General features: G+C 45.1%; 1 protein-coding gene across 3 annotated transcripts in view; it reads left to right on the top strand.

Moving 5' to 3' along the window:
* Window positions 1–24279, top strand: part of LOC139373437 (protein capicua homolog) — a 44303-nt gene that overhangs the window by 14176 nt on the left and 5848 nt on the right. Inside the window, exons 3-16 of one of the 3 annotated variants that reach the window (XM_071113924.1) lie at window positions 4183–4314; window positions 4704–4872; window positions 5566–5665; window positions 5969–6151; window positions 8636–8768; window positions 9476–9651; window positions 9951–10089; window positions 11952–12034; window positions 12328–13228; window positions 19686–19825; window positions 20074–20234; window positions 21901–22448; window positions 22691–22899; window positions 23096–23241. In XM_071113924.1, the coding sequence (XP_070970025.1) occupies window positions 4183–4314; window positions 4704–4872; window positions 5566–5665; window positions 5969–6151; window positions 8636–8768; window positions 9476–9651; window positions 9951–10089; window positions 11952–12034; window positions 12328–13228; window positions 19686–19825; window positions 20074–20234; window positions 21901–22448; window positions 22691–22899; window positions 23096–23241 (3220 nt within the window). The remainder of the gene's footprint in view (window positions 1–4182; window positions 4315–4703; window positions 4873–5565; window positions 5666–5968; window positions 6152–8635; window positions 8769–9475; window positions 9652–9950; window positions 10090–11951; window positions 12035–12327; window positions 13229–19685; window positions 19826–20073; window positions 20235–21900; window positions 22449–22690; window positions 22900–23095; window positions 23242–24279) is intronic. The other 2 variants (XM_071113926.1, XM_071113925.1) reach the window with 2 other exon arrangements.

Raw genomic sequence — 24279 nt, 5'->3', positions numbered from 1 at the left:
ACGAATACGCTGATTCGGTGTGCGAGTTCATTAGAACGTGCGTTGAAGATGTCGTTCCCATAGCAACGATTAAAACATTCCCTAACCAGAAACCGTGGATTGATGGCAGCATTCGTGTGAAACTGAAAGCGCGAACCACTGCTTTTAATCAGGGCAAGGTGTCTGGTAACATGACCGAATACAAACAGTGCAGCTATTCCCTCCGCAAGGCTATCAAACAAGCTAAGCGTCAGTACAGAGACAAAGTAGAATCTCAATTCAACGGCTCAGACACAAGAGGCATGTGGCAGGGTCTACAGTCAATCACGGACTACAGGAAGAAATCCAGCCCAGTCACGGACCAGGATGTCCTGCTCCCAGGCAGACTAAATAACTTTTTTGCCCGCTTTGAGGACAATACAGTGCCACTGACACGGCCTGCAACGAAAACTTGCGGTCTCTCCTTCACTGCAGCCGAGGTGAGTAAGACATTTAAACGTGTTAACCCTCGCAAGGCTGCAGGCCCAGACGGCATCCCCAGCCGCGCCCTCAGAGCATGCGCAGACCAGCTGGCCGGTGTGTTTACGGACATATTCAATCAATCCCTATACCAGTCTGCTGTTCCCACATGCTTCAAGAGGGCCACCATTGTTCCTGTTCCCAAGAAAGCTAAGGTAACTGAGCTAAACGACTACCGCCCCGTAGCACTCACTTCCGTCATCATGAAGTGCTTTGAGAGACTAGTCAAGGACCATATCACCTCCACCCTACCTGACACCCTAGACCCACTCCAATTTGCTTACCGCCCAAATAGGTCCACAGACGATGCAATCTCAACCACACTGCACACTGCCCTAACCCATCTGGACAAGAGGAATACCTATGTGAGAATGCTGTTCATTGACTACAGCTCGGCATTCAACACCATAGTACCCTCCAAGCTCGTCATCAAGCTCGAGACCCTGGGTCTCGACCCCGCCCTGTGCAACTGGGTACTGGACTTCCTGACGGGCCGCCCCCAGGTGGTGAGGGTAGGCAACAACATCTCCTCCCCGCTGATCCTCAACACTGGGGCCCCACAAGGGTGCGTTCTGAGCCCTCTCCTGTACTCCCTGTTCACCCACGACTGCGTGGCCACGCACGCCTCCAACTCAATCATCAAGTTTGCGGACGACACAACAGTGGTAGGCTTGATTACCAACAACGACGAGACGGCCTACAGGGAGGAGGTGAGGGCCCTCGGAGTGTGGTGTCAGGAAAATAACCTCACACTCAACGTCAACAAAACTAAGGAGATGATTGTGGACTTCAGGAAACAGCAGAGGGAACACCCCCCTATCCACATCGATGGAACAGTAGTGGAGAGGGTAGCAAGTTTTAAGTTCCTCGGCATACACATCACAGACAAACTGAATTGGTCCACTCACACAGACAGCATTGTGAAGAAGGCGCAGCAGCGCCTCTTCAACCTCAGGAGGCTGAAGAAATTCGGCTTGTCACCAAAAGCACTCACAAACTTCTACAGATGCACAATCGAGAGCATCCTGGCGGGCTGTATCACCGCCTGGTACGGCAACTGCTCCGCCCTCAACCGTAAGGCTCTCCAGAGGGTAGTGAGGTCTGCACAACGCATCACCGGGGGCAAACTACCTGCCCTCCAGGACACCTACACCACCCGATGTCACAGGAAGGCCATAAAGATCATCAAGGACATCAACCACCCGAGCCACTGCCTGTTCACCCCGCTATCATCCAGAAGGCGAGGTCAGTACAGGTGCATCAAAGCTGGGACCGAGAGACTGAAAAACAGCTTCTATCTCAAGGCTATCAGACTGTTAAACAGCCACCACTAACATTGAGTGGCTGCTGCCAACACACTGACACTGACTCAACTCCAGCCACTTTAATAATGGGATTTGATGGGAAATGATGTAAATATATCACTAGCCACTTTAAACAATGCTACCTTATATAATGTTACTTACCCTACATTATTCATCTCATAGGCATACGTATATACTGTACTCTATATCATCGACTGTATCCTTATGTAATACATGTATCACTAGCCACTTTAACTATGCCACTTTGTTTACATACTCATCTCATATGTATATACTGTACCCGATACAATCTACTGTATCTGCCTATGCTGCTCTGTACCATCACTCATTCATATATCCTTATGTACATATTCTTTATCCCCTCACACTGTGTACAAGACAGTAGTTTTGGAATTGTTAGTTAGATTACTTGTTGGTTATTACTGCATTGTCGGAACTAGAAGCACAAGCATTTCGCTACACTCGCATTAACATCTGCTAACCATGTGTATGTGACAAATAAAATTTGATTTGATTTGATTTGATTTGAACAATGACGTTCTAGACGATACTGTGCTTCCAAGTTTTTGGAAACAGTTTGGCGAAGGCCCTTTCATGTTTCAGCATGACAATTCCCCCGTTCACAAAGCAAGGTCCATACAGAAATGGTTTGTCGAGATCGGTGTGGAAGAACTTGACTGGCCTGCACAGAGCCCTGACCTCAACCCCATCGAACACCTTTGTGATGAATTGAAACAGACTGCGATCCAGGCCTAATCGCCCAACATCAGTGCCCGACCTCACTAAAGTGCTTGTGACTGAATGGGGGTAGAAGCTGTTCAGGGTCCTGTTGGTTCCAGACTTGGAACATGCCGTGCTGTAGCAGAGAGAACTGACACCGCCTGGTATAGAGGTCCCGGATGGCAGGGAGCTCTGCCCCGGTGATGTACTGGGCTGTATGCACTACCCTCTGTATCGCCTTGTGGTCGGATGCCAAGCAGTTGCCATACCAAGCGGTGATGCGGCCAGTCAAGATGCTCTCAATGGTGCAGCTATAGAACCTTTTGAAGATCTGAGGACCCATGCCAAATCTTTTCAGCCTCCTGAGGGGGAAGAGGTGTTATCGTGCCCTTCTCGTGACTGTGTTGGTACTGTATGTGTGGACCATAATAGATCCTTGGTGATATGAAAATGTCAAGGGATCAATCTCAATGTGACTCAAAAATCTTAAGCAGGGCCTCCCGGGTGGCGCAGTGGTTAAGGGCGCTGTACTGCAGCGCCAGCTGTGCCATCAGAGTCCCTGGGTTCGCGCCCAGGCTCTGTCGTAACCGGCCGCGACCGGGAGGTCCGTGGGGCGACGCACAATTGGCCTAGCGTCGTCCGGGTTAGGGAGGGATTGGTCGGTAGGGATCTCCTTGTCTCATCGCGCACCAGCGACTCCTGTGGCGGGCCGGGCGCAGTGCGCGCTAGCCAAGGTGGCCAGGTGCACGGTGTAGCCTCCGACACATTGGTGCGGCTGGCTTCCGGGTTGGATGCGCGCTGTGTTAAGAAGCAGTACGGCTGGTTGGGTTGTGTATCGGAGGACGCATGAGGACGCATGACATTCAGCCTTCGTCTCTCCCGAGCCCGTACGGGAGTTGTAGCTACTACAACAATTGGATACCACGAAATTGGGGAGAAAAAAATTAATAAAAAATCTTAAGCAGCTCTAATGTGCAAAAGCATACGTTGTTCTTGACCTTGACCTTCTTGACCAACTAGGTTGTCAATGTAAAAGAGAATTTGATCTCAATTATGTACTTCCTAAATATCTAAAATAATGGAAGCATATATATACTAATCTATGTTGCTTTTCCAATTTGTTTTCCCTTGAACTGTTAACCAGTGTACTCTTAGAAAAAAAGGTTCTATCCAGAACCTAAAAGGGTTCTTTGGCTATCCCCATCGGAGAACCTTTTGGAGAACCCTTTCTGGTTCCAGAAAAGAACCCTTTTGAGTTCCACGTAGAAACCTTTACAGAGAGGGTTCTACATGGAACCCAAAATAGTTTTATCTGAAACCAAAAAGGGTTCTCCTATAGGGACAGCCGAAGAACCCTTTTGGAACCCTTTTTTTCTAAGAGTGTGTGTTTTCCAAAATGGTGGGTCAATTCCCAATGGGGCTGAGAGGGGCATGACTAAATACTGCTCAGACAGGAAATATTTTGTTTTTCTTAAGGGTCACAAGAAAATTCAAGTGGCGGAGAATTCAGTATGGTCACGCCGTCACTGCACAAAGACGTTTGGGAACCACTGCAGTTAACCCTCACTATTTGAGACTTAAAATAAATCACCAACTATTCTTAATATTTTCCTTCCGAATCTGCCTTTTCCTCCCACAGTATGGACCAATGTGGAGCCTCGTTCAGTGCCAGTGTTTCCTTGGCATTCATTGGTCCCTTTCCTGGAGCCCAGCCAATCGAGTGCGGCTGCCCAGCCCGCTGATGGCCAACAGCTTGTCAATCAGAGCAAAGGTGAGGATTTGTTTAACACTTCACTCGTGTTGAAATAAATAAATAAATTTAAGTTATCATAAATAAATAACTTAAATAACTGAACAAAAATAAATAACTCTCAGTACAAGTTTTTTTAAATACATTTATGTTGGTGACATTCGACCTGCATGTTTTTGCAATTACTTTGAGATCTAGTTACATTGGGTTACATTGAGTTGATTATTGCGTCCAATAATCATAATTTCTCTATTAAACCATTTTAGCTTCTTATTGTAAGGGATAATCAACTAGGGGCTATGCGTTCTCTGGAAGTAATGCACTGTGCAGAAGGTGGGTGCCACGACACGGAGCAGAGTGATGAAAAACAACCAGCGTCCACCAACTAACTCCCTTCTCACTTGTCTCAGAGCCCCGTTGTGGGGTGGCCGTAGTGAGTGATGGATGGGTGGGTCCACCAGACGCAGAGCAAGGGTCTCCATCCCGCCCACCACCCTCCTCCAATGACAACGACCCCCCAGCTGGAAGAGCAGAAAGAGGTGGAGCCAACAGCGAGACGGAGAGCGATGCAGACGACCCGTATGTTTTTTTCTAGGTTGTTTAATGGTCGTTCGAAGGTGTGTCGACTGTTGTAATTGCAGGTGACACACTACGAGTGGGATGTCAAAGGAAATAATGTTGTCTATAGTCTTTGACAGCCCCACTATGGCTTTCTAGAACAGTCCATCACAAATGCTTGCATTGCAGTAGGAAATACCAGTTCCTTTCAATTGCCCTGGCATCATTGATTGTTGAATTATCTTAGTTTGATGGAGAGGCCTACATAGAGAAAGTGTCATAGTTGTGTTTGTATACCATAGAATGTACCACTTAATACCACAAAATTAGCTTGGTATTTAAGTGATGAAGAGGGATACAAGCTTTCTTGTACAATACATTTTTTTACAATACAACCTCTCTTTATCCAGGTACAGTATGTTACTAATGGCATATTCTCTTGAAGAAATAGCTATTAGCACAGAATTGAAGATGATTGGAAAATCTGTCCTACACTTTCATCCATTATTAAATGTTTCTGATTGGCAGGCCATATTCACATTACGTTTCTGATTGGCAGGCCTTATTCACATTGCGTTTCTGATTGGCAGGCCATATTCACATTAAGTTTCTGATTGGCAGGCCATATTCACATTAAGTTTCTGATTGGCAGGCCATATTCACACGGACTTTCTGATTGGCAGGCCGCTATCACATTGAGTTTCTGATTGGCAGGTTTTTTCCGGGTGTAGCCAATGATCCTGCCCCGTCTACGGGTCCTATCAAGAGGCGCACTCAGTCCCTCAGCGCCCTTCCCAAAGATGGAGACAGAAAGGTGAGCTCTCTGCTTGTCTGTCTCTGGCTTTTATTTTCTTATCTGTGTCTCTCAGTCCAATATCTCCCAGTCACATACATTATGTGTCATTCTCTCTGTGTGCTATTAGCTCAAACTAGAAATTGCCATTATCTACAGATCGAGGATCAGATTATCTGACCCCCAATCCCAATCTTACCATTAGGGGGCAAAATAATAACTGACCCTGTATCAGTGATTAGGGGCAAATTCGACCTACTCCTTGTGGCTCATCCCTTCCATACACCCCCTTATCACATGTATCTGTCTCTCTCTCTCTCTTAGAGGGAAAAAGACCACATTCGGCGGCCGATGAACGCGTTCATGATTTTCAGCAAGCGTCACCGGGCACTGGTTCATCAGAGGCACCCCAACCAGGACAACCGCACGGTCAGCAAGATCCTGGGCGAGTGGTGGTACGCCCTGGGGCCCAAAGAGAAGCAGAAGTACCACGACCTCGCCTTCCAGGTACATACCAATGATGTATATAAACCCTGGCTGACTGACAGGGGGCTCTGTATTGAAGCCACCGCACAGCCATCTTGGTACTCCTCCATTGTGAAAACGATTTTGATAGCTATAGAAATGCATTTATTAATGTCTACATTCATCTTCTGTTACAGACACCTTAATGCAAATTCAATTATGTTAACTAAACATTAATCTAATAAAAATATATTCAATGATTGATTTGAGAGTACTAATGTTACTGTCCCCAATACAAAAAAAACTTAAACACATGTAATTTTGTCCTTGAAACATTTATTTGAAATACTGTACAATTCCTTTCATTACTATGGACTGCTCCTACTGGGGAGTGCCAATATGGCCGACCGGTGTCTTCAAAGCCTCTCAGTGGCCAATACAAAGCATCAGCAATCCAGGGTTTATATACATCATTGGTACATATTAGAGGTCGACCGATTATGATATTTCAATGCCGATACCGATTATTCTAGGACCCCAAAAAAGCAGATACCGATTAATTGGCCGGTTTTTATATATACATTTGTAATTATGACAGTTATCACAAATAAGACACATGGCTTTCCCTGGTGCCAATTCAATGAAATAGTCACACACTGGTGCTCTGCTTTTCTCAGCCATCTGTAAAATGAATATAATCGTACACACACACACACACACACACACACACACAGCTCTCTGACGTGACAATGATACTGAAGAGTCTGCTTAGGAGACACAAATACTCTCTGTATTTGAATAATAAAAAAACTAGAGTTTAAGTTACCTGTGATGAATGTTGAAAACAAAAACTGTCATTTCTATATGCAGGAAATCTTATTTTAATAATGGGTATGGTAAGAATTGCCTACCAAAGTGTGACTCATAATTCCCATGGCACCTTCTAGCAAAATCTGAAAAGCCGTTCCTTCATTCATTTATTCCATAGGATATTTTTATATTCACTTCAAATAAGGTCTGTGTTACGTGTAGACTTACACCACCTTGCCAGTTTGATAACTGTGTAGATATCCATAGGACACGGTAACTCTGATCAATATTGGCTAAATATAAGAAGATTTTTTTTTTTTAGCAGAGTGGATTTATTAAAATATGAACCCCTTAAATGTTTTGCCGCAAGTTATTCTTTGAAATATGATGCGTCGACTGTTTCTCTCAATACCATTTGTATTTCGTATACCTTTGTCTATTGGATGTTCTTATAGGCACTTTAGTATTGCCAGCCTAATCTCAGGAGTTGATAGGCTTTAAATCATAAACAGCTCTGTGCCTCAAGCATTGCTAAACGCTGCTGGCAAACGCAGTAAAGTGATGTTTGAATGAATGCTTACGAGCCTGCTGCTGCCTACCACCCTTCAGTCAGATTGCTCTGTCAAATCATAGACTTAATTATAATATAATAAACACACATAAATACGAGCCTTTGGTCATTAATATGGTCAAATCCGGAAACTTTGAAAACAAAATGTTTATTCTTTCAGTGAAATTCGGGAACTGTTCCGTATTTTATCTAACGGGTGGCATCCCTAAGTCTAAATATTGCTGTTACATTGCACAGCCTTCAATGTTATGTCATAATTATGTAAAATTCTGGCAAATTAATTACGGTCTTTGTTAGGAAGAAATGGTCTTCACACGAGCCAGGCGGCCCAAACTGTTACATATACCCTGACTCTGCTTGCACTGAACTCAAAGAACTGACACAATTTCCCTAGTTAATATTGCCTGCTAATTTATTTTAACTAAATATGCAAGTTAAAAAAATATACTTCTGTGTATTGATTTTAAGAAAGGCATTGGTGTTTATGGTTAGGTACATTTGTGCAACGATTGGGCTTTTTTCGCAAATGCTTTTGTTAAATCATCACCTGTTTGGCGAAATTGAAGTAGGCTGATTCGATAATAAATTAACAGGCACCGCATTGATTATATGCACCGCAGGACAAGCTAGTTAACCTAGTAATATCAACCATGTGTAGTTAACTAGGGATTACGTGAAGATTGATTGTTTTTTATAAGATACGTTTAATGCTAGCTAGCACCTTACCTTGGCTTCTTGCAGCCACAAGTCCTTTTGATGCTGCACTCACGTAACAGGTGGTCAGCCTGCCACACAGTCTCCTCGTGGATTGCAATGCAATCGGCCATAATCGGTGTCCAAAACGGCAGATTACCGACTGTTATGAAATCGGGCCTAATTAATCGGGCATGCCGGTCGGTCGACCTCTCATACATATACCATACAGAAAAAAACAGATCTGGGACCAGGCTATAATAATGATGTTTATATCAATTGATTGTATTGTTTATTGTGCCTTTCAATACACCCAAGGACTCTAAACCGGAGAATAGGATATTATGTTTTCTTTCCGTCCTTCCTTCTATCCTTTTCATGTTATGACTCCGTGTCTGACTCCATTTTCTCTCTCTCCCTCCATTCTCCCTCCATCCCTCACTGTCTCCCAGGTGAAAGAGGCTCACTTCAAGGCCCACCCAGACTGGAAGTGGTGCAACAAGGACAGGAGGAAGTCCATCTCTGAGGGCCGAGAGACCCCAGGGGCCAAAGAGGCACGCGAGAGGAGCATGTCGGAGAGCACAGGTCAGAGTGCGTGTGTGTTAACGTGTGTGTGTGTGTGTGTGTGTGTGTGTGTGTGTGTGTGTGTGTGTGTGTGTGCGTGCGTGTGTGCGTGTGTGTTTGCATGTCTTTTTACTATAGGTGTATTTTGTGTGTGCGTGCGTGTGCGTGTGTGTGTGTGTGTGTGTGTGTGTGTGTGTGTGTGTGTGTGTGTGTGTTTGTATGTCTTTTTACTATAGGTGTGTTTTGTGCGTGTGTGTGTGTGTGTGTGTTTGCATGTCTTTTTACTGTAGGTGTGTTTTGTGTGTGCTTATTTATCATCTTAAGGTCTTACACTTTACTTACAGGAAAATGTACATAGTAATGAGAGCACTTTGATGAAAAGTGTTACATACTTATTTGTATATTTCCGTGCTCCACTCCTCTGAGGGTGCATGTATGTGGGTGGATTTGTTTTTTCCTGTGCTTGTGCAAGCTATTTTTAAGCTTCTTGGTTGTGTGTAATTGTGTGATTGTGTGCTTGTATGAGTGTATTTGATATTTTGGTATGTCTTGTATACAACGTCCTCTATTCTATTGGCCTGTTTCCCGGACACTGGACTAAATGGCAAGCTCATTTGAAAATCTCCATTGAATGTGCTTTTTAGTCCAGGAGTGAATCTGTGTCTGGGAGACCAGCCCTGTTTAATGTGATTTTACTAAGACTATTTTACCCCCCTCCTACGCCGTAGAGCCTGAGTCAGTCTCTCAGGGAATGGAGGCGAAGGGTGTGGCAGGCCCGGACTGGCCTGGGGGCTCTGAGAGTCATGCGGGGGCCTACAGTGGTCAGCTCCCTCGCCCCCGGGCCTTCTCCCAGAGTGCAGTACACAGCCTGGAGAGGAGGGAGCGGGCCAGAGATGTGGAGAAGGTACTGATATAGTTGGTGGCATCACTTTTTCTTCTGTTCTACCTGTTTTGTACGCCATTTTCTCCCCTTTTTTTGTCTTTCATTTTTCTTATTTCTCCATCTTTCTTCTCTCTGTTTAGTAATAGTTTTCAAGTAAAATACTGCATTATATCTGTAAGCACTTAGCATAGTAAATAGGAAACTCCCTCACCTTCACCACCAATGTCTAGCACCCACACCCAGGTCCTGCACGGCGGCTATTTTGAGCCAAACCTTCTATCACAGTGGAGCTAACTTCTAGCTCTGTGTTTCACTCTCAGTTGTGTCGAGATGGGGCAGGCTCATTCCGCAGCCGCCCCCCTACTCTCTCCCTGACACAGTGTGGGGCCAGCGAGGACGTGACCAGCGACGAGGAGCGCATGGTCATCTGTGAGGAAGAGGGGGACGATGATGTCATGGGTGAGGTCGCAGTCATATTTAGTGTGGCTACCATAGAATTAGGAAGTAGAATTAAAAAAAAAATAAAAGCAGGAAATGCATCACCTATGCCTCTACCGCCATTCATTTCAATTAGACTGGTTTGGATTTCTCCCTGACCGAAATGGCCTCCGTTATCGTTCCATTTTGGAACTTGGAAGGTTAATGACATAGCCTTTCTAGTAATTTAATAGGATCTCTATGGTGACTACTCTGGGTGCCCACTGTCTCATTCTCTGAAATAAAATAGTAGATTCCCTATTCTATTTACACTGCATTCTGAAACTATTCAGCCTTATTCTGAAATGGATTAATATTATTTTTGTTTATAAAACTGTTTTTTATATTTTTTTTCAAATTATTACATTTTTCAAATAAAATAAAAATGTATTGACATAAGTATTCAGACCCTTTGCTATGAGACTCAAAATTGACCCCAGGTGCATCCTGTTTTGACAACTTGATTGGAGTCCACCTGTGGTAAATTGCATTGCAATTGCAGTGCATATCAGAGCAAAAACCAAGCCATGAGGTTGAAGGAATTGTCCGTAGAGCTCCAAGACAGGATTATGTCAAGGCACAGATCTACCATTTCTGCAGCATTGAAGGTCCCCCAAAACACTGGCCTCCATAATTCTTAAATGGAAGAAGTTTGGAACCACCAAGACTCTTCCTACAGCTGGCTGCCCGTCTAAACTGAGCAATCGGGAGAGAAGCGCTTTGGTCAGGGAGGTGACCAAGAACCTGATGGTCACTCTAAGAGATCTCCAGAGTTTCTCTGTGGAGATGGGAGAACCTTCCAGAATAACAACCATCTCTGCAGCACTCTACCAATCAGGCCTTTATGGTGCAGTTGGAGACAGAAGCCATTCCTCAGTAAAACGCACATGACAGCCCGCTTGGAGTTTGCCAAAAGGCACCTAAAGGACTCTCAGACAATGAGAAACAAGATACTCTGGTCTGATGAAACCAAGATTGAACTCTTTGGCCTGGGCAGGGACTGGGAGGCTAGTCAGGATCGAGGGAAAGATGAACTTAGCAAAGTACAGCGAGATATTTGATGAAAACTTGCTGAGGACTTCAGACTGGAGCAAAGTTTCACCTTCCAACAGGACAACAACCCTAAGCACACAGCCAAGACAACCCAGGAGTGGCAGGAGTGACAAGTCTCTGAATGTCCTTGAGTGGCCCAGCCACAGCCCGGAATTGAACCCAATTGAACATCTCTGGAGAGACCTGAAAATAGCTGTGCAGTGACGCTTCCCATCCCACCTGACAGCGCTTGAGAGAAGAGAAGAAGAAGAATGGGAGAAAATAATTAATATATAAGAATGGGAGAAACTCCCCAAATACAGGTGTGCCAAGCTTGTAGCGTCATACACAAGAAGACTCGAGGCTGTAATCGCTGCCAAAGGTGCTTCAACAAAGTACTGAGTAAATGGTCTGAATACTTATGAAAATGTATATATATATATATAAAACTGTTTTTGCTTTGTCATTATGGGGTATTGGGTGTAGATTGATAATCCATTTTAGAATAAGGCTGTAGCCTAACAAAATGTGGAAAAAGCCAAGGGGTCTGAATACTTACCGAATGTACTGTATATGGTCTTAATGCTGCTCTATAGCTGTTCTGTGGCAACTCAATGTCTTGCACATTTAGTATCTATATGTTTTACTACAGTAACTATCTTAGAGACAACTCCTATAGCTGCTGTGTTGCTTGTCTGCCTCATATTGGTCCGTTTTTAATTAATGGCACATTCACTATTGTTTTATTTCCATGTCTTTACTGTCTTTCCTATCATGTCTGATTGGACCTATCGGATCCTCTTTATTTCCAGAGGACTCGTGCCCTGAGGGATCCATAGACCTCAAGTGTAAAGAGAGAGTGACTGACAGTGACGAGGATGAGCCGGATGGACAGGTACCCTACATGTTTAGCCGTATAGCCTCTTAGACCTTTGGACTGTAGGTGCTATGAACTAGCTACAATTTAGATTTCATGGGTAATGGAACTGCCAAATGAAGTAGCATAGCCATACTGAATTTGAACAGATATATATTCAATTCCCACTCCTTCCCCCCACCCATGCTAAGATGGTTTGAGTCTGATCCGTTTCATTCCCCCACCAGTTTTGAATTCTACACTGGTGCACTGAGAGACTTAATTGAGGAGGGACCTTAGTTCACGTTTCTCTTTGATCTCTCCCCGTCCAGCGAGTCTTCCAGCCAGTGGTCCGCTCCTCTCTCCCCTATGCCACCAGCACCTCCCACGCCGACTCTCACTCCGACTCTACCAAGGGGAACACAGGGGGGAGCACTGGAGAGAGCTCTGAGAGGAAGAGAAAACGAGGGATGGAGGGAGGAGAAGAGGGAAGTGGAGAATCCAAAAGAGGAGGTGGAGGGGGGCAGGTTCCCTCTAATTCCATCCCTGGATCGGCGCCCTTCACCTCGACCCCCGCTCTGGGTTATGGACTCACCCAGGTGCTCGGTGCAGTCCGGATGGCCCCCACCATGGTGACCAATGTGGTATGCCCCATCGCCAGCACGCCCATCCCTATCACCAGCAAGCCAATGGAAGGCCCCATCGCCCTCAGTGCCCTCCCTGGGGAGAAGAAAGCCACACTTCTGATTGGTGGACCGGGAGCAGTAGGTGGGCCTATCACAGCAGGGGGTGGGTACTTGTCTTCGTCCTCTCCCAATCCCGTGAGTGTGGGGCCGGGGGGGCTGCAGGTCACCAGTCTAGTGTTGGGAGGAGCTTTCCCCAACCAGTCTATACAGCTCATAGCACCGCCTCAGCATCTCTTAAGCCCCACCCACAGCACCCTGCCACTTCCCCTCCCCCTGCTGCAGCCCCAGTTCCTTCCTGCCGCCTCTCTCACCTCCGCTGGCGGTGCCAAGCCTGGCCTCACCCAGGTGCAGTACATCCTGCCCATCCTGTCTTCTGTCAGTGCCAACCCCAAGAGCCCCTCCCCCCAGCTAACCCAGCAGCCAACCGGCGTCCTCACGCTGCCCTCCACTCCGCCCACCCATGTCTTCCAGGCCAATGGAATACATTCGGGGGCAGGAGCGGGAATAAGATATGCCGCAGTGGGAGGGGTCAGTCCTGGAGCAAGAGGTGAGAGAGAGGAGTGATTGGCTGACAGGGATGGAAAAGGGGTGGACCTATGGAAAAGGGGAGGGTACTTTATACAAGGCTATATACAAGGGGATATGCTTACAACCATCCAAGATTCATACAGTTGAAGTCGGAAGTTTACATACACAGGTTGGAGTCATTAAAACTCGTTTTTCAACCACTCCACAAATTTCTTGTTAACCTCTCTGGGATATTCAGGATGGTAGCATCCCACCTCAACAACAGCCAGTGAAAGTGCAGGGCGCCAAATTCAAAACAACAGAAATCCCATAATTAAAATTCCTCAAAGAAGTATTTCACACCATTTTAAAGATAAACTTGTTGTAAATCCAGCCACAGTGTCCGATTTCAAAAAGGCTTTACGACGAAAGCACACCAAACGACTATGTTAGGTCAGTACCTAGTCACAGAAAAACACAGCCATTTTTCAGTCACAAAAAGCAGAAATAGAGATAAAATTAATCACTAACCTTTGATTATCTTCATCAGATGACACTCATAGGACTTCATGTTACACAATACATGTATGTTTTGTTCGATAAAGTTCATATTTATATCCAAAAATCTCAGTTTACATTGGCGTGTTACTTTCAGTAGTTCCAAAACATCCGGTGATTTTGCAGAGAGCCACATCAATTTACAGAAATACTCATAATAAACATTGCTAAAAGATACAAGTGGAATTTTAGATCCACGTCTCCTTAATGCAACCGCTGTGTCAGATTTCAAAAAAGCTTTACCGAAAAAGCACACCATGCAATAATCTGAGTACGGCACTCAGACAACAAAGCAAGTCATACAGATATCCGCCATGTTGTGGAGTCAACAAAGTCATAAATAGCATTATAAATATTAACTTACCTTTGATGCTCTTCATCAGAATGCACTCCCAGGAATCCCAGTTCCACAATAAATGTTTGATTTGTTCGATAAAGTTAACTTCTTCGATATAGGGGGCGCTCTTTTAATTATTGGATGAAAAACGTTCCCGATATTTTGTCACGAAAAGATGCTTGACTATGCATATAATTGACAGCTTTGGAAAGAAAACACTCTGACGTTTCCAAAACTGCAAAGATATTGTCTGTGAGTGCCACAGAACTGATGTTACAGGCGAAACCCAGATAAAAATCCAATCAGGAAGTGCCACATTTTTTGAAACCGCCTCATTCCAATGACTCCTTATATGGCTGTGGAGGAGCTAGGAGTCAGCTTACGTTTTCCACGTTTTCCCCAAGGTGGCTGCAGCATTGTGACATATTTGTAGGCATATCATTGGAAGATTGACCATAAGAGACTACATCTACCAGGTGGTCGCTTGGTGTCCTCCGTCGCAATTATTGCGTAATCTCCAGCTGCAGTATTTTTCAGTTTGCCTTTGATGAGAAACCGACTGCTAGGAATGATTTTTCATCGAATAGAATTGTGAAAAACACCTTGAGGATTGATTCTAAACAACGTTTGCCATGTTTCTGTCGATATTATGGAGCTAATTTGGAAAAAAGTTTGGCAGTTGACTGCATTTTCGTTTTTTTTTCTTAGCCAAACGTGATGAACAAAACGGAGCTATTTCTCTTACACAAATAATATTTTTGGAAAAAATGAACATTTGCTATCTAACTGAGTCTCGTCATTGAAAACATCCGAAGTTCTTCAAAGGTAAATGATTTTATTTGAATGCTTTTCTTGTTTTTGTGAAAATGTTGCCTGCTGAATGCTAGGCTTAATGCTATGCTAGGCTATCAATACAAATGCTTGTGTAGCTTTGGTTAAAGCATATTTTGAAAATCTGAGATGACAGTGTTGTTAACAAAAGGCTAAGCTTGTGTTTCAATATATTTATTTCATTTCATTTGCGATTTTCATGAATAGGAAACGTTGCGTTATGGTAATGAGCTTGAGGCTATGATTACGCTCCCGGATACGGGATTGCTCGATGCTAGAGGTTAATCATTTATGTCCAAATACCTCCGGCAGACCTCTTAATCATTCAGCTCCCATTCCCCCCTCCTTCACAGTAGAATCATCAAGCAAGGTTCTAAAGACCTTTTTTGCCCGCTTTGAGGACAATACAGTGCCACTGACACGGCCCGCAACTAAAACATGCGGACTCTCCTTCACTGCAGCCGACGTGAGGAAAACATTTAAACGTGTCAACCCTCGCAAGGCTGCAGGCCCAGACGGCATCCCCAGCCGCGCCCTCAGAGCATGCGCAGACCAGCTGGCTGGTGTGTTTACGGACATATTCAATCAATCCCTATCCCAGTCTGTTGTTCCCACATGCTTCAAGAGGGCCACCATTGTTCCTGTTCCCAAGAAAGCTAAGGTAACTAAGCTAAACGACTACCCCGTAGCACTCACTTCCGTCATCATGAAGTGCTTTGAGAGACTAGTCAAGGACCATATCACCTCCACCCTACCTGACACCCTAGACCCACTCCAATTTGCTTACCGCCCAAATAGGTCCACAGACGATGCAATCTCAACCACACTGCACACTGCCCTAACCCATCCTAACCCATCCCTCCAAGCTCGTCATCAAGCTCGAGACCCTGGGTCTCGACCCCGCCCTGTGCAACTGGGTACTGGACTTCCTGACGGGCCGCCCCCAGGTGGTGAGGGTAGGCAACAACATCTCCACCCCGCTGATCCTCAACACTGGGGCCCCACAAGGGTGCGTTCTGAGCCCTCTCCTGTACTCCCTGTTCACCCACGACTGCGTGGCCACGCACGCCTCCAACTCAATCATCAAGTTTGCGGACGACACAACAGTGGTAGGCTTGATTACCAACAACGACGAGACGGCCTACAGGGAGGAGGTGAGGGCCCTCGGAGTGTGGTGTCAGGAAAATAACCTCACACTCAACGTCAACAAAACTAAGGAGATGATTGTGGACTTCAGGAAACAGCAGAGGGAACACCCCCCTATCCACATCGATGGAACAGTAGTGGAGAGGGTAGTAAGTTTTAAGTTCCTCGGCGTACACATCACAGACAAACTGAATTGGTCCACCCACACAGACAGCATCGTGAAGAAGGCGCAGCAGCGCCTCTTCAACATCAGGAGGCTGAAGAAATTCGGCTTGTCACCAAAAGCACTCACAAACTTCTACAGATGCACAATCGAGAGCATCCTGTCGGGCTGTATCACCGCCTGGTACGGCAACTGCTCCGCCCACAACCGTAAGGCTCTCCAGAGGGTAGTGAGGTCTGCACAACGCATCACCGGGGGCAAACTACCTGCCCTCCAGGACACCTACACCACCCGATGTCACAGGAAGGCCATAAAGATCATCAAGGACAACAACCACCCGAGCCACTGCCTGTTCACCCCGCTATCATCCAGAAGGCGAGGTCAGTACAGGTGCATCAAAGCTGGGACCGAGAGACTGAAAAACAGCTTCTATCTCAAGGCCATCAGACTGTTAAACAGCCACCACTAATATTGAGTGGCTGCTGCCAACACACTGACTCAACTCCAGCCACTTTAATAATGGGAATTGATGGGAAATGATGTAAAATATATCACTAGCCACTTTAAACAATGCTACCTAATATAATGTTTACATACCCTACATTATTCATCTCATATGTATACGTATATACTGTACTCTATATCATCTACTGCATCTTTATGTAATACATGTATCACTAACCACTTTAACTATGCCACTTTGTTTACATACTCATCTCATATGTATATACTGCACTCAATACCATCTACTGTATCTTGCCTATGCCGCTCTGTACCATCACTCATTCATATATCTTTATGTACATATTCTTTATCCCCTTACACTTGTGTCTATAAGGTAGTAGTTTTGGAATTGTTAGCTAGATTACTTGTTGGTTATTACTGCATTGTCGGAACTAGAAGCACAAGCATTTCGCTACACTCGCATTAACATCTGCTAACCATGTGTATGTGACAAATAAAATTTGATTTGGTGATTTAGTGGAAGCCTTAGGAAGTGCAATATGACCCCATTTCCACTGTATATTGGATAGGCAAAGAGTTGAAAAACTACAAACCTCAGATTACCCACTTCCTGGTTGGATTTTTTCTCATGTTTTTATTTCTGCCATATGAGTTATGTTACACTCACAGACATCAATCAAACAGTTTTATAAACTTCAGAGTGTTTTCTATCCAAATCGACTAATTATATGCATATTCTAGCTTTTAGGACTGAGTAGCAGGCAGTTTACTTTGGGCACCTTTTTATCCAAGCTACTCAATACTGCCCCCCCTGTCCCAAAGAAGTTAACAAACTATAGTTTTGGCAAGTCGGTTAGGACATCTACTTTGTGCATGACACAAGTCATTTTTCCAACAATTGTTTACAGACAGATTATTTAACTTATAGTTCACTATATCACAATTCCAGTGGGTCAGAAATTTACATACACTAAATTGACTGTGCCTTTAAACAGCTTGGAAAATTCCAGAAAATTATGTCATGGCTTTAGAAGGTTCTGATAGGATAATTGAGTTTGAGTCAATTGGAGGTGTACCTGTGGATGTATTTCAAGGCCTACCTTCTTTGCTAAGTGCCTCTTTGCTTGACATTATGGGAAAATCAAAAGAAATCAGCCAACATCTCAGAAACATTTTTTCCAAACACCTGAAGGTACCACGTTCATTTGTACAAACAATAGTACAATAGTATAAACTCCATGGCAGCCGTCATACCGCTCAGGAAGGAGACGTGTTCTGTCTCCTAGAGATGAACGGACTTTGGTGCAAAAAGTGCAAATCAATCCCAGAACAACAGCAACGGACCTTGTGAAGATGCTGGAGGAAACAGGTACAAAAGTATCTATATCCACAGTAAAACGAGTCCTATATCGACACTGCTCCAAAACCGCCATAAAAAAGCCAGACTACAGTTTGCAACTGCACATGGGGACAAAGATCGTACTTTTTGTAGAAATTTCCTCTGGTCTGATGAAACCAAAATAGAACTGTTTGGCCATAATGACCATTGTCATGTTTGGAGGAAAAAGGAGGAGGCTTGCAAGCTGAAGACACCATCCCAACCATGAAGCATGGGGGTGGCAGCATCATGTTGTGGGGTGCTTTGCTGCAGGAGGGTCTGGTGTACTTCACAAAATAGATGTCATCATGAGAAAGCAAAAATGATGTGGATATATTGAAGCAACATCTCAAGACATCAGTCAGGAAGTTAAAGCTTGGTCGCAAATGGGTCTTCCAAATGGACAATGACCCCAAACATACTTCCAAAGTTGTGGCAAAATGGCTTAAGGACAACAATGTCAAGGTATTGGAGTGGCCATCACAAAGCCCTGACCTCAATCCTATAGAAAATTTGTGGGCAGAATTGAAAAAAGAGTGTGTGAGCAAGGAGGCCTAGAAACCTGACTCAGTTACACCAGCTCTGTCAGGAGGAGCGGGCCAAAATTCACCCAATTTATTGTGGGAAGCTTGTGGAAAGCTACCCAAAAAGTTTGACCTAAGTTAAACAATTTAAAGGCAATGCCACCAAATACTAATTGAGTGTATGTAGACTTCTGACCCACTGGGAATGTGATGAAAGAAATAAAAGCTGAAATAAATCATTCTCTCTACTATTATTCTGACATTTCACATTCTTAAAATAAAGTGGTGATCCTAACTGACCTAAGACAGGGAATTTTTACTTGGATTAAATGTCAGGAATTGTGAAAAACTGAGTTTAAATGTATTTGGCTAAGGTGTATGTAAACTTCCGACTTCAACTGTATGTCTAAGTGTTATTTTTTTGGGGGAAATTAGTTGAAGTCCCCTTCAATCCCAGAATACGAGTAACCTTCTATTTAGTCTCGCATATCCCTGCTCTTTAATACTACCTGTAAGTGAGTACATTTACATGCAACCAAATAATTCAATATTAATCGGATTATGGCAGTAGACAGATTATGCAACACTTTAGGCTGCTTATCTTCATCAGCATAAGGTCAAAATCGAAGTGAGCATACACAGATTAAAACAGCTGGTTTTCAGAACAATCTTTCAAATGATTAGGACATGTTAAAACCTTAATCGACGTTCCAGCGGTAGAACCAAATGGTGGAACCAAAAGGTGAAACCAAATGATTCGCTGTGGTTGAACATTTTATTTTGATTGGTGATTTCCTGCATTTATCAGAGTGCCATCAGGTAGCCTGATTTCAGATGTGTCCATGTGTGAACAGGATTATTAGGGAAATCGTTCTTCTTGCAAAGCATGTAAATGTTTTCATCAAACTGTTATGCTAATCTAACTATCTCCAATATTTGCATACTCAGTGAGAGAGAATTCATCACCTTATGATTGTCATTAGTTGTCATGTCAACAGTCTTACCTCAACTGCTCTCTCTGTCTCTCTGTTTCTCTCTTTAATTTCTCTCTCTCTGTTTCTCTTTCTTTCTCTCTTTCTCTCTCTCTTTCATCAGCCCAAACCCAGTCTCCAGTCTTGCAGAGCAAGATGTTGGTTCCCATGGCAACAGTGAGAACAGGCTCTACTCCTCCTCAGCCCATCTCCCACGTGGCCCCTCCCCTTCCTGTGCAAAATGGTGCTCTACCAGGAAACAAGGTAGTGGTTATTACACACAGGCATACCACAGAACAGCAACTTGTAGACCTCTTTCCGGAAAAAAAGGCTTGAACATCGGTCAAATACATAGGCACACACTGTGATGATCACAATATTGGCATTAAGCAAACATGATCTACAGTTCAATTTGTTGTTACTGCGGGAATAAAACCACAACTCTGATGGTGCAAGTATGCATGTGGACCACTAGCCTCCTGGCTGACCTGTGTGTGTGTTGTCCTGCACAGATCATCCACATCGCCCCCATGCCAATGGTCCAGACAAATGTCCACCCTGCTGGAGCAGTGCATCCTGGGAGTCCCTTCCCTGTATCCATGGCAACAGCCACTGTGATGACTCCGGGCATCAAACCCCCTCAGACTGTGTTGCTGACGTCGCCTCCAACAAGGTACTCACTTTAAACCTACAATAAATGTCTGATTATACGGTATGTTCAGTGCATTCGGAAAGTATTCAGACTCCTTGACTTTTTCCACATTTTGTTACGTTACAGACTGGATTTTTTTAAAGTGTCCTCATTAATCTATATACAATGCCCCATAATGACAAAGCGAAAACAGGTGTTTAGAAATGTTTGCAAATGTATTCAGACCCTGTGTTATGTGACTTGAAATTGAGCTCTGGGGCATCCTGTTTCCATTGAGCATCCTTGAATTGTTTCTACAACTTGATTGGAGTCCACTTGTGGTAAATTCAATTGATTGGACATGATTTGGAAAGGCACACACACCTGTCTATATTTAGGTCCCACAGTTGACAGTGCATGTCAGAGCAATACCCAAGCCTTGACATCAAAGGAATTGTCCGTAGAGCTCCGAGGCAGGATTGTCGAGGCATAGATATGGGGAAGGGTACCAAAACATTTCTGCAGCATTGAAGGTCCCCAAGAACACAGTGGCCTCCATCATTCTTAAATGGAAGAAGTTTGGAACCACTAAGACTATTCCTAGAGCTGACCACCCGGTCAAACTGAGCAATCGGGGGAGAAGGGGGTGACCAAGAGCGCAATGGTCACATTGACAGAGCTCCAGAGTTCCTCTGTGGAGATGGGAGAACCTTCCAGACGGACAACCAGCAATCAGGCCTTTATGGTGGTGTTGCCAGACAGAAGCCACTCCTCAGTAAAAGGCACATGACAGCCTGCTTTGAGCCAAAAGTCACCTAAAGACTCTCAGACCATGAGAAACAAGATTCTCTGGTCTGATGAAACCACGATTGAACTCTTGGGCCTGAATGCCAAGAGTCACGTCTGGAGGACACCTGGCATCATCCCTATGGTAAAGCATGGTGGTGGCAGCATCATGCTGTGGGGATGTTTTTCAGAGGCAGGGACTGGGAGACAGGATCAAGGGAGAGATGAATGGAGCAAAGTACAGAGAGATCCTTGATGAAAGCCTGCTCCAGAGCGTTCAGGACCTCAGACTGGGGCGAAGGTCCACCTTCCAACAGGACAACAACCCTAAGCACGCAGCCAAGACAAAGCAGGAGTGGTTTCGGGTCAAGTCTCTGAATGTCCTTGAGTGGCCCAGCCACAGCCCGGACCTGAACCCGATCTAACATCTCTGGAGAGACCTGAAAATAGCTGTGCAGCGACGATCCCTATCCAACCTGACAGAGCTTGAGAGGATCTGCAGAGAAGAATGGGAGAAACTCCCCAAATATAGCTGTGCCAAGCTTGTAGTGCCATACCCAAAAAGACTCGGGGCTTTAATTGCTGCCAAAGCTGATTCAACAAAGTACTGAGTAAAGGATCTGAATACTTATGTAAATGTGATATTTCAATTTCTAAAAAACAGTTTTTCCTTTGTCATTATGGGGTACTGTATGTAGATTGAGGGGGGAAAAAAACAATTTAATCAATTTTAGAGTAAGGCTGTAGCATAACAAAATGTGGAAAAAGTCAATGGGTCTGAATACTTTCCAATGCACTGTATGTCCCACTATTACTTTCACATGGCAGTTGCTTTTAGTTTATTGTGGCTGGTCAATTGACCTTCATCAGAACAGTGTGTTCATAGCTAACCCATCTGCTTTTTGTCTCTTCTTCACTCTAGGATCACTTATGTCCAATCCAGCACTGGAGTGGTCTCCACGGCAACGGTCCAGGCCCCTCTCTCTCCAGGACCCGCCTACCTGCCGTCGTCCCTGACGTCTCTGGGCTTCACCGCCATTGCTCCGGCCGGCCAAGCCCTGATGCAGCCTCTCGTAGCGGGCCAACCGCCCTTGCTAGCCCCAGCCCTTTCCCCTGGAGCCCCTGGGACGGGACGTCAACTCCTCACCGCCATCTACCCGGCCCCAAGCATCACCCTAGCGTCAGGTGTGGTCGCCATGACCTCCGTGCCCCCCAATTTGGCTCAAGAAGTGTCTGGCCAATCATCAGCCTCGGCTGTCGGCGTGCAGGGTTCAAAGGACGTTACCCGGTCACTTGAAGAGGGAATGCCACACCTGACTGCAGAGTTGGAGCAAAAGTCACAGGTGGAGGGCCAGGCCCAACGGAAGAACAAGGCTCAGATAAAGAAAGAGAATACGACGGAGGATGTCGAGGCATATAGCAAACCTGGTGCTAACTCAATGGCTATGTCCAGCAGCAATATACCAACAGGTACGTCGAAACTGTAGTCCGCCTCCCCTCACCTTCACGCTGTACCTTTGCACCCCCCCCCCCCCCTCCTCTATCGCCTCCATTTCTCCTTCCTCCTCCCCTCTCTTCCCTTCTCTGCTTATGGCATTTTTGAATGTACTTTCAGTGCATCTCTTTTGCTATAGTTGCGTCTTTTATAACTAGCTATGTGACAATATATTATTACTAGGAATCATGAGCCACTATTGTGCATTTTCCTGCAGGGAGTGAAGAAGACGGTGGTCGAGCCAGCCACATGAAAGAAGAGAATACGGACGATGACCGAGATTATGCCAGAGGGAATGGAGAGAGGGAGAGGGAGATAAAGAAGGAGAGTGGGACGCCTGAACCAGAGGAGTCCAGGGAGGCAGAGGATTGGCCCCATGAGGGCCACAACAAAGGGGACAGTGGCAACGGGGGCCACAGCAAAGAGGTACGAGACTCTGGGTTTTGCTGAAGATTAAGCACCCATCGAAAACAATGACTTATGTAGAGATTGCAAAACGCAATGCAAACAATTGGATTATCGCGATGTAAACAATTATCACAAGCACTTATCAAGGACAAGGCTTTCTCTCTCTCTCTCTCTCTCTCTCTCTCTCTCTCTCTCTCTTTCTCTCTCTCTCCAGGCTGGACCGAGGGAACCTCTCCACCCTACCACAGGACTGGACCCTCCTCCGCCTCCCCCACAGACTGACAGGGACGCGCCCCCCTCAGCCAAGAAGACCAAATTCCGCCCCCCGCCACTCAAAAAGCCCTCAGACGCCATTGAAAAGTGAGTGACAGGGATGGGGGAGGGGTGCAATGGGAGGATATGAAAACACATCACCATCGCGTTGCTTCTCTCTGTGGTCACTATGTGGTAAATGATTGACAGTTGACAGTTAAGACCAAGTGGAGAAGAATTTGTAGCCAGGGAATCAGTTGGTTGGAGCTTGGTGCTTACATCACTAGCGTTGAGGGTTCGATCCAGACCCGGCGACAGGATAACGTGACTAAGGGGGCAGTTGAAAGGGGGGGGGGGTTCCTTGCATTTGGAATTACATTGGATTCTGTTTATATCATGCTGCACCACAATAAACATGAAGCTCAAATGCAGAGACTCTGAGATCATTGAGGGCTTTTGAAGTGACCGGTCGGCGCGATCGGTAGCCTTTCTCCATTGCACTGCATCAGCGTCAAATAGGGTTCCCTCTAGCAGTCGTAAGGACAACGATTCAGCAGGAGGCATGCAGGTAGCAATGCAAATGAGTGTTGGATTTATTTACACAGCGCTGGTGTTTCGGAGATGACGATGATATTTACAAATGTACGGGCACTTAAATACATTTGGCCACACATGTTCTCGCTCGTTCACACAACGTTAAACATGACGGAGGAACCGGACACATGCTCTCCGAACAAGAAATGGACAGGAAACTGGTAAATGCAATGAAGTAAATCAAACGTTTGTGTGCTCTCCAAAACAACGTTTCCACTTGGAGAATGGTATGAATCCGTATTATACTGAATGTCTTATCCACATTTCCTTAACCAACCTAAATGAATGGGGGAGTATGTTGGGATTAAAAGTAACTTTGCGAGTATATTGGCGTTAAAAGTAACTTCACTGATGAATATATATATAGTTCGCGGAGCATTGATTAACAGGGACAATCAATTGACACAATGAAACAAATAGTGCTCACGAATTAGCGCGTGTCAGTGCTCTAATAGTGGAGAGAGACGTGGCTGGCTATACAGCGTCTTTGCTTATTCTGGTCTCAACATTTTTAAATTATGCTCGAGACACGTTCCTCCCACGTTGGCAGGA

This window comes from Oncorhynchus clarkii, chromosome 18 (genome assembly GCF_045791955.1).
Source record: "Oncorhynchus clarkii lewisi isolate Uvic-CL-2024 chromosome 18, UVic_Ocla_1.0, whole genome shotgun sequence".
Lineage (NCBI taxonomy): Eukaryota > Metazoa > Chordata > Actinopteri > Salmoniformes > Salmonidae > Oncorhynchus > Oncorhynchus clarkii.
Note: the sequence above shows the minus strand (reverse complement) of the source record. Positions and strands in the feature narration are given on the sequence as shown.